Source organism: Talpa europaea, assembly GCF_964194135.1.
Source record: "Talpa europaea genome assembly, chromosome: 5".
Classification (NCBI taxonomy): Eukaryota; Metazoa; Chordata; class Mammalia; order Eulipotyphla; family Talpidae; genus Talpa; species Talpa europaea.
This window is the reverse complement of record NC_140071.1, coordinates 28,581,930-28,597,395: the sequence shown is the minus strand read 5'-3', so window position 1 is coordinate 28,597,395 and position 15,466 is coordinate 28,581,930. Positions and strand designations below refer to the sequence as shown.

The 15,466-nt window shown below is 38.7% G+C and overlaps 1 protein-coding gene across 1 annotated transcript in view; it reads left to right on the top strand.

Annotated features, from left to right (window-relative positions):
• Positions 1-584: 584 nt before the first annotated feature.
• Positions 585-15,466, top strand: part of MIER3 (MIER family member 3) — a gene marked incomplete at both ends in the record, with an annotated part of 29,157 nt that continues 14,275 nt past the window's right edge. Inside the window, 5 exons of the mRNA XM_084233469.1 lie at positions 585-644; positions 1,505-1,529; positions 4,284-4,429; positions 12,958-13,092; positions 14,535-14,655. Of these exons, the coding sequence (XP_084089595.1) occupies positions 585-644; positions 1,505-1,529; positions 4,284-4,429; positions 12,958-13,092; positions 14,535-14,655 (487 nt within the window). The remainder of the gene's footprint in view (positions 645-1,504; positions 1,530-4,283; positions 4,430-12,957; positions 13,093-14,534; positions 14,656-15,466) is intronic.

The following is a 15,466-nucleotide window of genomic DNA, read 5'->3' as shown; positions in this document are numbered from 1 at the left end:
GGCTCGGCGCTGCTCGTTCGCCCTAAAGGTACCAATATGGCGGAGGTGAGCAGGGAAACCGGGCAGGAGCGGCGGGGCTGAGCGGGCGCCCGGCGGCTCCCCACAGTCCCTGGGCCGGCCTGGGGGATCCGGGGCCCCTCTCGCGGCCCCGCAGGGGGCGGCACGGCGGTGCGGGGGCCGCGGGGCGGCGACGGGCTGCGGCGGGGCCGGCCGGGGGGCGGGAGCGGGCGCGGGAGCGGTCTCCCTCCGGGACTAGGCCGCGGCGGCTTCGGCCCGGATCGGGCCGGGCGTCGGGCCGGACGGGGGGCTGAGATCCGCGGCAGCGAGCCGGGACCCGAGGACGGCGTCGGGCCGAGCCCCCGGGCAGCTGACGCGGGCCGCCGGCGCCTCTGCGCCGCCTCCCGGGGCCGGGTGGGTGGAAACCGGCCGCCCCCCCCACCCCCCGCGGCCGTATTGCAAAGCGGGGCGCGGGCTGCGCCACTGCCCTGCGAGAGGAGTGTCCTGTGTCCCCGGCCCGCTGGATCCCGGCTGCGGCGCGAAGAATCCTCACGCTCCACTTTGCTCCGGACGCGGAGGCGAGCGGGATGCGCGGCCGCCTGGCTTTGCGGGAGGCGAGCGGGACTCCCCGTCCCGCAGCCCTGGAGGTGCAGGAGCCGCTGGGGAGTGCGGGGAGTTGACCAAGACCCTTGACCCTCTCTCCAGGGACTCCCGAGGCCCCGCTCTGCCCTGGGTCGGAGCAGGGAGCCCGGGCTGGCCAGCGGTCCTGGCCGTGTCCCCCGGGACTAGTGAGCTGGGGGGAGGGTGGTGGCGCAGCACGAACCCCTCGGCTGGTCCTCGCTGCAGCGGCGGGGGGGGCTCGCTGGAGGACCTGGGGAGGGACTGGACACCTTGGAAAGAACAGGCACCTTTGGGACTGGGGGGGGGTGTCTTTGATCGCAGGAGAGAGGCTGGGGGCCTCGCGCTGTGGCTGGGGGCGAGTGTCCGCTTTCCTGCCTGCCCATGCGCGGGGCCCGAGGACAGCCCCGGAGTTGGAACTCCTGGGCCCCAAGGGGGTGAGCTGGGTGCTGGGAGAGCAAGTCCGTTTTAGGGAAGGGTGATGTGTTGCGAAGTGCTGTCTGGGCTGTGGAAGGCCGGGGAGGGGGGGAACTGGGGGCACCCCCGAGGTGCAGGGGCTGAGGGACCGATGCTGCGAGTCTAGTGCTCTGTTTGGCGTCTCCACTTTGTAACGTGCTGAGCTCCGAGGGGCGGTTTGGAGTTGCCTGGTAGACTCCGGGTTTCGTCCCGGGTCTGCGAGTCTGTACACTGGGGACCTGAGGAGGAAGGCGAGGCAGCCAAGAGGGGCCCGAAAGGGGCCGGGAACCATTGGAGCTGAGCTACGTCTTGTACTTTTGGCAGCTGCGGAGGAGCGCGGGGCTCCGCCTCTTCTGCGCCCTGTTGCCGGCGCTGCCTCTTCCCCGGGCTGCGCGATCTAACCGCACGTTTCTTCTCTCTCTCTCTCTCCTAGGCTTCTTTTGGAAGTTCGAGCCCAGGTTTGTCGTGTTTTCTTTGCTTTTCTGTGGGTTCCAGAGGGTATCGGGGGTCTGGAGGTCTGTTGCTAAAGGTTTTCCTCCCAAAATTTGTCCTGCGAGCTTTGCATTTCTTTTTAAGAGTTTCAGTGCACATTTGGAAATTAAGCTGTTGGAGGAAGGAACTATATTAAACTGTCCCTTTTCCCCTTGCACGTTGAAAAAATAGCGTGTTACAAAGCTGTTAACAAGTGTTCTTTGTCAGTAATGCCTTTAGCTCTCATACATCTTATTTTTTCTTCAAGCTTGAAACAGGTAAGCCCAAATCAGCTTTCCACTAACCATAGCAATTAAGTTAAGATTTTAATTTTGGTTTCTTATAGAAATCGACTTTATCAAAGTCTGGGTTGCTTCTATTAATTATTAATCATAATTCCCCATTTCCACTTGTTTTGTCTCATACATTTTACGTAATTGACAAAGATGTATAAATTGTGTTAAAGTTGAAAAATGAAAGGTAAAGCTGCCTTAATAAAAATGAAAACAAAAACAGTTTCCAAGTTTGGCACAGAAAAGTGGTAGTACAGAATTTTTGAGGTGGGCCCCTTCTTGGCTGCCTCTTATCCCCCTCATAGTCTCATTTTACTATTGAGAATACTTTTAAATAACTCTGAGAGTCACCTACTTAATAGCAGAGCCTGGATGAGCTTCCAAGTCTTCCATTACATGTTGCCTTTGAGTGACAGTCCATTGCATATTACTTTATTATTATGTAAGGTATTATAAAATAACACCAAGTAGAAGAAATTTGTGGCTATTTAAAAAATAGCTGTCTACACCTTTACATTTAAAATATGTTTTAAAGTTTCTCTAATTTTGAGTGAAACATTTCTTTGTTATAACTAGTTGACTTCAGGAAAACAGTATTTATTTATGTACATGATGCCAAACATCTGGATGATAATGGAATTTTTCCATTTTGCATCACTGTCTGCTTTTAAGAAGTGGTAATCTAAATAAAAAACAAAAAGACTGGTTTTGGTGCTTAAGCAGACTTATAATCTGTTTTTAATCAATTACCCGATCTTCTAGAGAATTTTAGAGCTACATGAAATTCTTGAGGTCATCTAAGCCAACCCTATGTATTTACAAATGAAAAACTAGAGCTAGCTCCAGAAAGCTTAAAAAGACTTGCCTAGGTCTCAGAAAGCCAGGGACAAAGCCAAGGATAGACCCTCAGACCCTTCCATTTCTGACCCATGTTGAATACCTTCCACATTAAGGGTGAAACCTTCTGTGCAAGTGATAAGTATGTTACAGAAGGCAGAACTTTGCTCTCAAAGAGTCCTAATTTTGCCCTCAACAAGGTAGAATAGATACATCATCCCTGACACCAACATGCAGAGGTATCCAGGAATCTCTCAAAAACAGAAATTTCTAATGGTGGATATTCTGCTTTTCAGTTATTGGATAACTATGTTCTTTTCTCCTTAAAAGTGATTCATACCATCTATAAACTTTATTAGGTTTTAAGTGAACAGATAATACCTTTCAGCATTAAAAAATTCTGTACTATAAACCTAATGAATTTAAGTTTCATTGGAATTGTATTTTTAAGATTAATGATTAGAGCTCTTTGAACTCAGAATCAAAAACTTCGAAATTTTGTCTTTTTTTTTTTTTTTTTCCTCCTGTGAAACATCTTTGGCTTAGTTCACTGTATTGGTAATGATCTCACAGTCCTTAATTGTTTGAAATTTTAAATATTTGAAAACAACTAAAAACAAATCCAGCTTTTTATGTTGCATATGCTTTCTTCCACATTTCCATTCCCCTATCCCAAAATTCTGATACTTATTTCCTTCCTTACTCTAAGAATCACTGATTTAATTAGATATTTTAATAAAACAAATGTTTACAATTTCATAGCTTTGATTTTTATTACCTTGGAATTGTGAATCTTACTCATTTTGCCACTTGATTTTTGGATTATCCTCTTGACTTCATATTTGCCATTAAAAAGCATTACGGCTTTATAAGCAAGATTGAATTAATATTGGTTAATTCAACTTGTAAAAGGATACATCTTCTGAAAACTTTAGATATGATTTTCTGTATTTCTTTGTATAATTTTTAAGAACTTCATTAATCCAGAGTAATCCAGAGAAAGTATGCTCTGACAGTATGATGCATTATCTGATTAATGTTAAGGGACTTGAAATACCATTTAAGACATAAAAGTGCTATATAGTGCTTTTAAAGACTGAATTGCTCTGTTGCTGTTTCACAGAAATTTGTTTTTATTCCATAAACAGATTTCTGTTGTGTTTTGCACCTTTACTAGAGTGTTAAATTTAGGTAAAATTTGTATTCTCTTCTCCCAAAGCATTTGGCTTGAGTGTATAACAGATTCCTGTCAAACTTTTCATTCATAATCCTTTTGACAGTTTTCTGTTGTTTTTAAACATAATGTATGTTAAACTAACTCATAAGTTTGACTTTTCTTTTAGAACACTTTTTCAGATCCACTCCATTTAAATCACTGTGCTGCTATTATAACTTGTGTTCTCATGAGCTATATTCCTTATAAAAGTGTTTGTAAATTACTCTGCCTCTTCAGAACATATGATCTCACTTTATAACCTGTAAAGGATATAGTAAATGCATTTTATAAAATTCACATATAAACATTAAAAGGAACCAGCAGAAGAACACAAATTACTTTCTTTTATAAGTAACCTGTGAATATGTAAAGTAATTCAGTTTGTTTCATTCCAGTTGGGTCTTTGTCTTCTGAGGATCATGATTTTGACCCCACTGCTGAGATGTTGGTCCATGACTATGATGACGAAAGAACTCTTGAAGAAGAGGAAATGATGGATGAGGGCAAAAACTTTAGCTCTGAAATTGAAGACTTAGAAAAGGTAAAGGAATTTTAGTATTTTAATGCAAATACAGTAAAGATTTTGAAATTCCATTGTAAATTACTATCTACCTGAAATGAAAATAGGATTGCATCTCTATTTGACCTAATGTTTGCAGAATGTCACTCATTTTTTTGGAGGGTAGCTGAATAAATGAATTTTCATTTAATTTTCAAAATTGTATCTGTTAACCTAATTTTAAAATTTATACCAGCACAGTGAAGTGGGTACACCTGATCATCTACAGGTGAGCATATTGAGATATAGAGAACTGTGGATCCTAAACTTAGTTTTGAATCCATGCCTAGCCCTCTTCACATCATACATTATTGTACTGAATACCTGAACTTGAGTTTAACTGATCATTGAAGTAGATACAGGAGAAGCCTTTTCTTTCAAATAATTTATAATCTGGTAGGAAACTGTAATAAAAGTGAAAGAAAAACCTTTATCTTATTTTAAAATATGTTAGTAATATTCCAGTCTCAACCCCAGTTAGTTACCTTTTAAAGAATTGGCAGGAGTCCATGTAATTTTTAACATTTTAAACTGAAACCAATATAAAATCAAATGAATTGGATTTTAAACACATATTTATACCAGGGCTATAGGGAAAGGCCTCCATAGGGGTCACCTTGAAAAAATGTCGGATTACATTTATCTATAAAGTAACCTTATTTGCAAATTTCTTGTCAGCCCAGAATAACAAAAGCTTTCAGGAATAATACTGAATAATAATAACCCTTATGAGTTTTCATACCTCTTTCTTGAAAACAAAACAAATTCTTATATAATTTCCTCTCCTGTCTTTGTTAGGCTGGGGTAAGTTATTGCATTTCTTACTTCATATTAATACGTAATGAAGCAGAAAGCAGAATCTTCAGGGCCTAAACCCCAGGCTTTTCCTGTGAATCTTAAATTTTCTAAACACATCCATTCGACAAATCCAATGTAGTTGCAGTTAGATTTATTCATTAAAATATATAATGTATAATATATATGTGTGTGTGTATGTACTTGTGTGTTTACATACCTATACATTTATCTCCTGTGAAAGCCAAACAGATTTGGAAATAGAGCAGTAAAATCACTAAAATGAAATACTCAAGAAGAAAAGTTTTGCCTATTGCTCCTTTCAGGGGTAATGCTGAAATGTTGCCTGTTGATGAGACTAGATGAGAAAAGATAGTCAAGTGTGTCACACTCTGCCTTGGCTTTATTCAGGCAATTCCTTCTTACCTCTTAAGAGTGGGTAGCCTAGATAATCCAACTAGCATTGCCAATAGGCAAAGGGTTGTGGTAGTTCCTAGGATTGCAAAAATGAGCAATTTGGCAATGTCCCTGAACTGTAGGAGCTACAGTCTAATATAGGGAGTCAAACAGAAAAAAGAGCTGTGGGAAAAAAGGTTTATGTATTTAGTGAAAGATGTTTGGCCTGGTGTGGAATAGACATATCTGTCCTGTAGTTTTTAAAACAGAACACTGCTGTGGGCATGAAGCAAAGGTCCCAGGTGGTCGCATAAATGCACCTTCCTTGATGAATTTGTATTAAAGATAGGTAGATGGCTGTCTAATTTCTGCATGACTTAAGAAAATGATTTAATTGTGCCAGATTGCATTTTAGCCATGCAAGTAGCTGCTTTGTTAGTGAGTGTGCGTAATCTGGTAGACATTTTTATATGCCAGTGAAATTTTATTTTTTAGTTTTATAAGTTTTATTCTTTTAGAAATTGTAGTAATAATTGCTTTGATCTATGTTTAGTGAGTTTTAAAAGGAAATTGGGAGACGTCTAGAGAAACAACAGCAAAAAGTTTCTTGCTTAACCATTCTTATAAATACCCAGTTCCTATTCCATAATTTTCGTTTTGTTTAGGAAATCTTTTTGTAACATTTATCACTGAATTTGCAGATTTAGAAAAATTAGAGGCCTTTAATTATTTCAACTTCTCTGTACTGGGACAGTTTTATATTCTTGGAAATTGGGACAGGAAAATACAGGTGATTCCTAACAAATTCTAGTGAAAACCTAAGAGCTGTGTATCTACTCAGAAGGCTGTGTATCTACTCACTCATTGAAAGAAGGACAAGAGGAGTGATTTCTAAGAGTGACTGCCCACTTCCTTTGAACTGTGATTCTTATCTGTAGTAAAAGAAGAAATTTAAATTTTTTTCTATACAATTTAAAATAATGTTAAATTCACTGAAACAGTAATTTAGGCATTGATACATGTTAATAGTTTTAGGGACTTGATGTTAATGTTCTTTTTCAAAAATTACAGTAAGTTTTTATATTCGTAGTAAATAAATTAGTAATAGTTTGGTGGTTACTTAATTTTAGTCATGTAGGTTATAGAAGGTAAGAGAGGTACAAAATCAGTTTTCTTACAGTAACACTTTGCTAAGTATAGAGAATAGTTTATGTGACTAGATTTTTGTTATTAAACATTAAAATAGGATTTATGTAACATCTCTGTGTATTTTCATTTTTTCATGTTACTGTTTCCTGAAAGGTTTTAACTTAATAGTCCTAGATTTGGGGCCTCCCCGGTGGCGCAGCAGTAGAGCGCTGGGTTGCGAAGCTGCCCGCAGCTTCTGCAGAGCTGGTTCTATCCCCTGTTGCTCCCCGGCCACTGGAGGAGGGTCCCACGTGGCGTGCAGACCTCTTCTGCCGCCCGCTGCTCCCCTCAGCAGTGTACTTCGGTCCTTCTGCCTGCTCTGCTCCCCACTCTGGCTCTGGTGAATTCTCTCGCCCTCCTGTGCTTCTGACTGTACCCAGTGCTTGTATTAAAAAAAAAAAAAAAAAAAAGTCCTAGATTTGGAGCTATAACTTTTTAAAAAGTTTTTAACATTTCTGCTTTTATTAATATGTCAATTTTTCTCTTAATGTTTTTTGTCCAGTGAGAAAGTAGAAATCAGCTTTTTTGCCACTTAGACTTTGCTATAGTTTTCCTTAAAAGCATTTTAAAAAGTTGTGTGTATATTTTCTTGCAACCTTTATTTTAAGATAATCAGAGAGGTATTATATTGAAATTGATCTGTACTCCCCTTAGATAATTTCAGCAATGTTAGATGAGTATTAACTTACTTCCTTGACTCAGAGACCTTGTTGATTGTAAGATATAGCATAGATTCAGAAATAGGTGGTGGCAGGAAGGAACATTGCTATGTGAAGTCTGTACTTTGGGAATGGGATGCATCCTGATTTCTGATCGGTGAGAATTTGTGTCATAGGGTCAAGGAAATTATGGCATTTTTTCTATTTACAGATGAGGAATTGGAGGTGAGAAGACTTAGGTGATTTGCCTACAGTATTAGCGAGTCCTCTGCCTCTAAATCTTTTCCTGATATAAGCCTTTCAACTTATACAGCAGTTTATTTGTAAGTGTGACTAGATTTAAATGTGTCCCTTAAAATGTATGTAGGTTCAACAAAATACCTGAAAAAAAAAAAGAAGAGAAAAATCCTCATACCTGGATAACATGTTGGGTCTAACAAGTTCTTGTAGTCACAAGAGAGCTCAGAGATTTTGAGATTTGCTAATTCAGAATTTGATAAATTTTGAAAAAAAATTATTTTGTGCTTCAAAGAACTAAGTCTTATTGATAGGGACTAATAGAAAGTTTATTTGTGAAGTGCTTTAAGACTTAGTTCACTGTTCCCAGTTTTGCTTTAAAATTTTTAGTACAGATAATTTGTGTTTCAGCACCCAGCTCCAATTTGGCTCATCCCTTGAATGTGTTCATGAAGTTTCCATTAAATTAGTTACCTTCTCCCTCAATAGATTATCATGTTTATGTCTTTATGGAAAAAGTAACGTTTTCCTGAGTGACTACATGGAACCTCCTATTCACATCACACATACAAACTTAACTTTTATACTAATTCTTTCTTTCCTTCCTGTCCCAAAAGTGTTTGCCACATCTGCCACATGCCAGACTAACTCCTAGATTTCATCCCTTCTGCCTCAATTTATTCTACTTATTTTATGTCTGCATGGAATCCTACCTCATATTTGGTAGACATTCTCTCTTGATCCTGTTTGCCCTTAATCATTGTTCCTTTGTGGTATGTATTTTTTCTTTTCCCATTCATTCCTTTGACCTTCCTTCTACCAACAGGTTCTAATGTCACCAATAATTCTTCATTGACAAAATACTCACATTTGTCTTTATCTTGCTTGAGTGCTCTTTGATATTTTCTTTTTTTTTTTTTTTTTTGAAATCTCTCCACCAAACCACCAGTGCCCATATACCCATTTACTTCCTTTCTCTACCTCCTCTACCATTTTCTCTATTCCCACTGGTAACCGTTGTCTTCTTTTTGCTGAGTTTAATTTTATTCCTTCTACTATCCTTGTATGATTGTTTTTTGGGGGTATCTGTATTCTGCTGATGAGTGAAACCATCTGAAATCTTTCCCTTTTTGACTGATTTCACTCAGCACAATCACCTTCAGCTCCATCCAGTTCTGTACCAAATGCCACCATCTCATTTTCACAGCTGTCTAATATTCCACTGAGTGTGTAATCCACACTTTCTCTATCCATTCACCTGTTGAAGGACACTTTGGTTCTATAACTTGGCACTTGTGAACAGTGTAATAGGTGTAGATAAATTTTTATGTGTTAGTTTTCATGTTATTTGGATAAATTCCTAATAGAGGTTTTGCTGGGTCACAGAATTTCCATTTTTATTTTCTGGAGAAGTCTCCATACTGTTTTTTCTACAAGGGTATATCAGATTGCATTCCTACCTGTAGTGGATGAGCATTCCTTTTTCACTGTAACTCCCCAACACTTATTAATGCTCTTTGATATTTGACCAAGGACCATCCCTGGGTTCTCTATACTCACTTCTTCTTTAACTTAAAACAGTCTGCTTTCTCTTAGTTGTATGTCTGGTGCCTTTCTCTGTTGTATTTTTGGCTTTTCTTTACTTGTCCACGTATTATGTGATGGTTTTCCCAGCGTTCTGGCTTTTGTCTTCTCACTTTGTCTTTCTGGATACCATGTAAGCCCACTGCTTCATCTTTCACCTTAAATCATCTTCTACTATCCCACCCTCAGTAGTGTCTCATAAGGGAGCAATAACTATTTAACCTCAGGCGAGAAAGTCTGTTTAGATTCTTTTGTCACTTTTATTCACTTCATTAAGTAAATTAATCAGATGCTTTTAATTTTGTTTGGATAGCTCCTACTTTAGTTCAAGCTCTCATTCTTCTCCCCCTATAATGCTATTTCCAAAATATGCTGGTATGGCTATGTGGTAATATTCAATCATAAAAATTTTCCAGACTTAGCCTGTTGCCTGTAGGATAGTGTATCTTAAACTTTTTCTAATAAAGCATAGATCCTCTTCTCTTTGCTCTTTAGCCTCTCCCTGAGTGAACTCATCAACTCCTGTGGCTTTAAATATCATCTAGATGCTAATGAATGCCAGATTTGTATCTTTAGCCCAGCTTGATCCTCTGAGCTCCAGGCCTCTGGCCAACTTGACTATTCTACTTGGATGTGACATAGTTCTCTCACACTTAACTTGTGTCTTCTGCAAAACTCTTAATTTTTTCCTGCAACATTTTTTTCTTCCTTTAGTCTCTTCTTTTTCAGTGAAAGTTACTATCATTTAGGCAGTTGATCAAATAGAAATTTAAGGCATCGTTCTTTCCTCTTCCTTTCATTCCCATATCCAGTAAGCCTCTTTAATTCCACTAAAAACAGTATCTCATCTGTTCACTTCTTTCCATGTCTGTGTCACTACCTTAACTCAGTGTGAGGCTTCTAAGTAGTTTCCCTGCTTCATTTTCCCCATTTCCTTACAGTTTTCCTCATGTAGCTGCCTAGTATTTAAGAAGCAAAAACGTCCTATCACTCCTTTTTATAATTCTCCAGTGGCTTCCTTCTCTTTGCCCTGTCACTAAAGTCCAAGTTCTTTCCCTGTGAGGCCTTTTGTGATGTGCTTCCATCTCTCTTTCCAATCTCCTTCATTCTTTTCGCCATGCTCTGGCTGTTGGATGAGTGGGAAACCACCTGAGTGTGTCATTTTCTTTGCTTAGAATACTCTTCATGGGATTGATTTCTTCTCAGGCCTTGGGACTGAGCTGACGACAACTTGCTGTCTTCCCAACTGTGAACCTATGAAAATTGGTACCCCATATTATTCTGTATCTCAGGATCCTATTTATTTTCTTTACAGTCATCATAATTGGTGGTTCTAAACTTGTGTATTATCAATATCCCTGTAGATTGTAAAACTAGAGAAGGGCAAAACCTGTGTTTTATACCAGCACACTGTCCTAGCACACAGTCACAATCAGTGTTGTTAATGACGGGCCTTGTTCATCTGTTAGACACCCTTGTCATAATTCTTTGACCCCTTCCCAGTACCATTATTCCTGGAGTGTTTAGGTCATTCTCTCTTATCCACCAATTCATACATAGCACCAGTTAGAGAATTTATTATTGCAGCCATCACATTATAACTATTAACTTACCTTCCCCCCCGCCCCCCTCTGAGACTGAACTTGAGAAGACCTTGTTTTTCAAGACATTCCATTTCTATAGCCATAGTTGGTAGACCTTCTCACAGTACTAAGAACCCAGTTAATGCTGTATTGATGGGAAGGTGGCTGATCATTGTATGAGGAATAAACATTCCCATCTCACCAGCTCATGGAGGGAATTTGAAACTGTGAGGTTTCTACTGTTTGGTGTTTGACAAAGACTGCAACCCAATCTGTTTTATGTTATAACCAGCATGAGCCAAAGGGAATGGACTCTGTAAGAAGCAGAACTAGGGAGACTCTAAATTTGGTTTGGGGCACTTTCAAAGGGTTCTTTGGTTTGGAAGAGGAAGAATTCATGAGATTTCCCTCTGGCATGTCCATTCTGACTATCCATCTCAATTTGTGTGACTTCATGCTCCCCGAGTGACTTTTTACTGATTTCAGTTCGTCTGGAAGGATTTCATGAGTGACCAAATTGATATAATCATTACAATAGTGTATATATCCTACTGCAGATTTATAAGTTAGCAATCTGTCATATGCCCTATTCTAAATTCATTTAGCATGACTTTGTTTTGATCAGGCATGGTAAAAAAATTTATCTTGAAAGCTGAAGGCCAGTCTTTAGACCTTCTACCCTCATGCCCCTAGCTGTGTCCCCTGTGAGCCCTGGAGGGCAGCTAGCCACCTGGCTTTCTTGCTGTCATCACTGACTCCTTTCAGCTCCCTTTGTGATCAGCTGTGGGCATGTTTTACACTCTCTGCTTTAGTATTTTCATGCTGTTTATTTCCTGACTTACATATTTTGTCCTAACGAGAAAACTAAACCAATAAGCACGCTTTACAAATGAGTCTCTTAATAGTCTGGCATACACATTAAAGCTATTTAACAAATCAACTAGTCTGTGGATCTATTGCTTTGAAGTTATTTATTTGAATATATATTAGTAGTTAATTAAAATATTTTTAAAAGGAAGTACAAGTACATTCATTCTTAGATGACTTGGGGAGGGTCAGTGACTGGGTGAATCTGTGTGGCATAGCATAGGTTTTTATAACACAGCAGCCCTGTAGGCAGAGTTTGCAATATAGCCAGTAAGGAAACTGGCAGCCTGGGATTTAAAACCACAACTAAGCCTTAGTTTTCTTAACTGTAAGATGATGGTATTAATATAAACTTAATTAGATGGTTTTGGGGAAAAAAATCTAAAACAAAAAGTATAGATTATATATACGGTAGTTGGAATTAAAAAGGACAGTTGCATTTTTTTTTTAAAGATTTATTTATTTATGCATATAAGAACTGGGGGTACAGATAGTTGGAGGAGGGTGAGAGGATTCACCAGAGATGGAGTGGGGAACAGAAACAGGCAGATTGACTGAAATACACTGCTGAGGGGAGCAGCGGGTGAGACAGGAGAGGTCTGCTGCACCATGTGGGTAGCTCCTTGGCCAGGGATTGTACTCGTGCTGCAGTGGCTGTGGATAGCTTCATAGGTTGCATCCTAACCCGTTGTGCCACCAGGGAGGCCCCGACAGTTGCATTTTGAACATTAATATATAAATTTTCTTTGTGTTAGCAAATGTTCAGCTAAGGCTTTCTATCAGGTATCTTTTAATTAACATGAAGAATAAACCAAGTGATCAACTGTTATTTGCAAGGAAATGAGCTGAAATTACATAAAATCATTGATTAATTGGAAATATGTTCAAGACAATTCTTTATACTAATGTGGAAGCTTTAAAAAAGATCTGTACTAAGGCAGGTACTTGAGTTTTTTAAAAAAGCAAAATGATGCTAGAAAATAAAAGCCGTTAGTTGTTAGGCTTTTTGTTAGTGTTCTAATAATGACGCTAGGTTTTTGATTCTATTTTCTGACAGTGGTACAAAAAGAACTAAAATTTGACATTAATTTTGTACTGCTGTTTTGATAATGTGTTTTATGAACATTACAGGTATCACAATTTTCTGCAGTTTCATATTGTGACATTTTTTGAGTTCATGTTTGTGCCCTGGTTTGAATAGGAAGGAAATATGCCTCTGGAAGATTTACTGGCATTCTATGGCTATGAAACTACAATTCCAGCGGTTGCAAATTCCAGTGCAAATAGCTCCCCAAGTGAACTTGCAGATGAACTACCAGATATGACACTAGACAAAGTAAGTACAAACATTAAAAGAAAAATTCCAGATCCGGGCCTCCCTGGTGGCGCAGCGGTTGAGCGCTGGCTTGCGAAGCTGCCCGCGGCCTCTGCGGCGCTGGTTCGATCCCCGGCTGCTCCCCATCACCAGAGGAGGGTCCCACATGGCGCGCAGACCTCTCCTGCCGCCCGCTGCTCCCCTCAGCAGTGTACTTCGGTCCTTCTGCCTGCTCTGCTCCCCGCTCTGGCTCTGGTGAATTCTCTCGCCCTCCCGCGCTTCTGACTGTATCCAGTGCTTGTATAAACAAACAAATAAATAAATAAATCTTTAAAAAAAAAAAAAAGAAAAGAAAAATTCCAGATCCATTACCATGACTGTTTTTATTCAAGTTTCCTTAATTTAAATTTAAAGCATTTCGTAATTCAGAAATGAGAACATCTTTACTGACCCATTATTGTACCTATAATTTTGGTGATTAAATATTGTCTGGCTTTGATCACACTACCTTAAAGTGAAAGTAGTTTAAATTACTTTACATGTTTATATTTCTCCCATAATTTAAAGTTTTCTATATAAGCATCATATCTAAACTTATATTTTGCCCTAATTTGTTTTGATCCTATGAACATGAATGCATGGATTGATGAAACTTTCAGATAGTCTGGCTTAGGTATGGCATGGTTGGAAAGATCAGTTTTCTTAAGTTTTTGGAGTGACAGAGACCACAGCAGCCAACATTTCCATGATATATATCTCAAACACAGGCCTAGTATCTGATGAGAAAATTCTCACAGACATGATATCTGCTAACAGATACCTGGAGCATTTTCCTTACCTTTCAGATCTCAAGCAGGGAGAGCAGTCCACATCTTGGAACCCTTTCCTATGAGTTGTTCCCACTGATTAGTCAGATGTGTTATTAATGTAGCACAATCCTTATTAACTATAGTCATTCAGCGAATATTGAGTGCCTAGCCTACTGTGTGCCAGGCACCAGGATGACTATATATTTCAAAATTAAGCTTGTTTCTTTTAATGTTTATTACTGTTCTGAGCTATTCATTAACTGGACTGTAAATGATTGGAAAAGGGGTATTTTTCTTGTTTTATTCATGTTGGCAGAAAGTGAATTTAATTGTTGACCATTTAGAAGTAAGATTATTTTTGTTGTAAATTCACTAAAAGTTAACCTGCAGCTTCATTTCTGCATACCCACAAATAGGCAAATTGTTTATTAAATTATGGGTGTAAAATAACATTATTATTAAATATTATATTGTTATTAAATGTTATTAAATATGTACATGAAATACGTTATAAAATTTCTCAAAACTAAGGTGATTTCAACCAGTTTTTAATTACATCCTCATATAATATGTTTATAAAGAATGTTACAACTTTTTTAAATGGATGAGAGGTAACCATTTCTAAACTCCTACACTATACTCCGATTCTTACAGGAAGAAATAGCAAAAGATCTATTATCTGGTGATGATGAAGAAACTCAGTCTTCTGCAGATGATCTGACACCATCTGTGACTTCCCATGAAACTTCTGATTTCTTCCCTAGGCCTTTACGATGTAAGAAACCTAATCAATGATGGATTGATAGCAGCTTTGATACTCTAACTTTGTATACATTTTATCTTAGTAGTTTATGTCAGAATATTCTGTCTTAACTGAAATAAAGTGCAATTTTTATCTGAATAAAATTATTACTTTTTTGGGATTAGAGGTAAACTGATAATGCTGTCTTAAAAGTAAACCAGTTGTTCCATTTTGGTTTTGTTTTCTTTCCCAAGATTCATCTGCTACTATGGTAACCAGTCTTAGTTCATCCATGAAATTCTATAGGCATTTTTTAGATGTCTGTTAGCTAGCCCTTGTTGTTCTTGTTTTGAAAACTATCAGTTACTCAAAAAGTATTTTTTTAATTTTAGTGATATACGGAATAATCCTTTCCTTTTAGTTCTTGGTATATCCCTTAATGTATATCAGTAATATTTAAAAAGTACTTGAAGTACTTTCTTATGTGCAACCTTGTTTATTTCTTAGATATTTTTATTGTAGAACAGTTTAGTTAGCAAGTTCAAATAAACAAAATGTGTGTTCAAAAACATCATTTTGATGGACCCAATGTCCAGGTTTTTGTGTATCTCATTCTGGATTAGTGTAATCAGAACTCCAGTGTTTTGCATTTTTTTTAAGGTGACTCCATTGGTTTTCTTTTTGTTTCCCCAAATTTTGACTATATACCAAGTAATTATAATACTATATACTTGTTTAGTGTTTTTAATGTCTTGTTATGACTAATGTTAAAATGTGATAGTTGTATAAGAGGTTTCATATATTTGTGCTGATCTCATTTATTCAATACTTTTTTATAAACTAT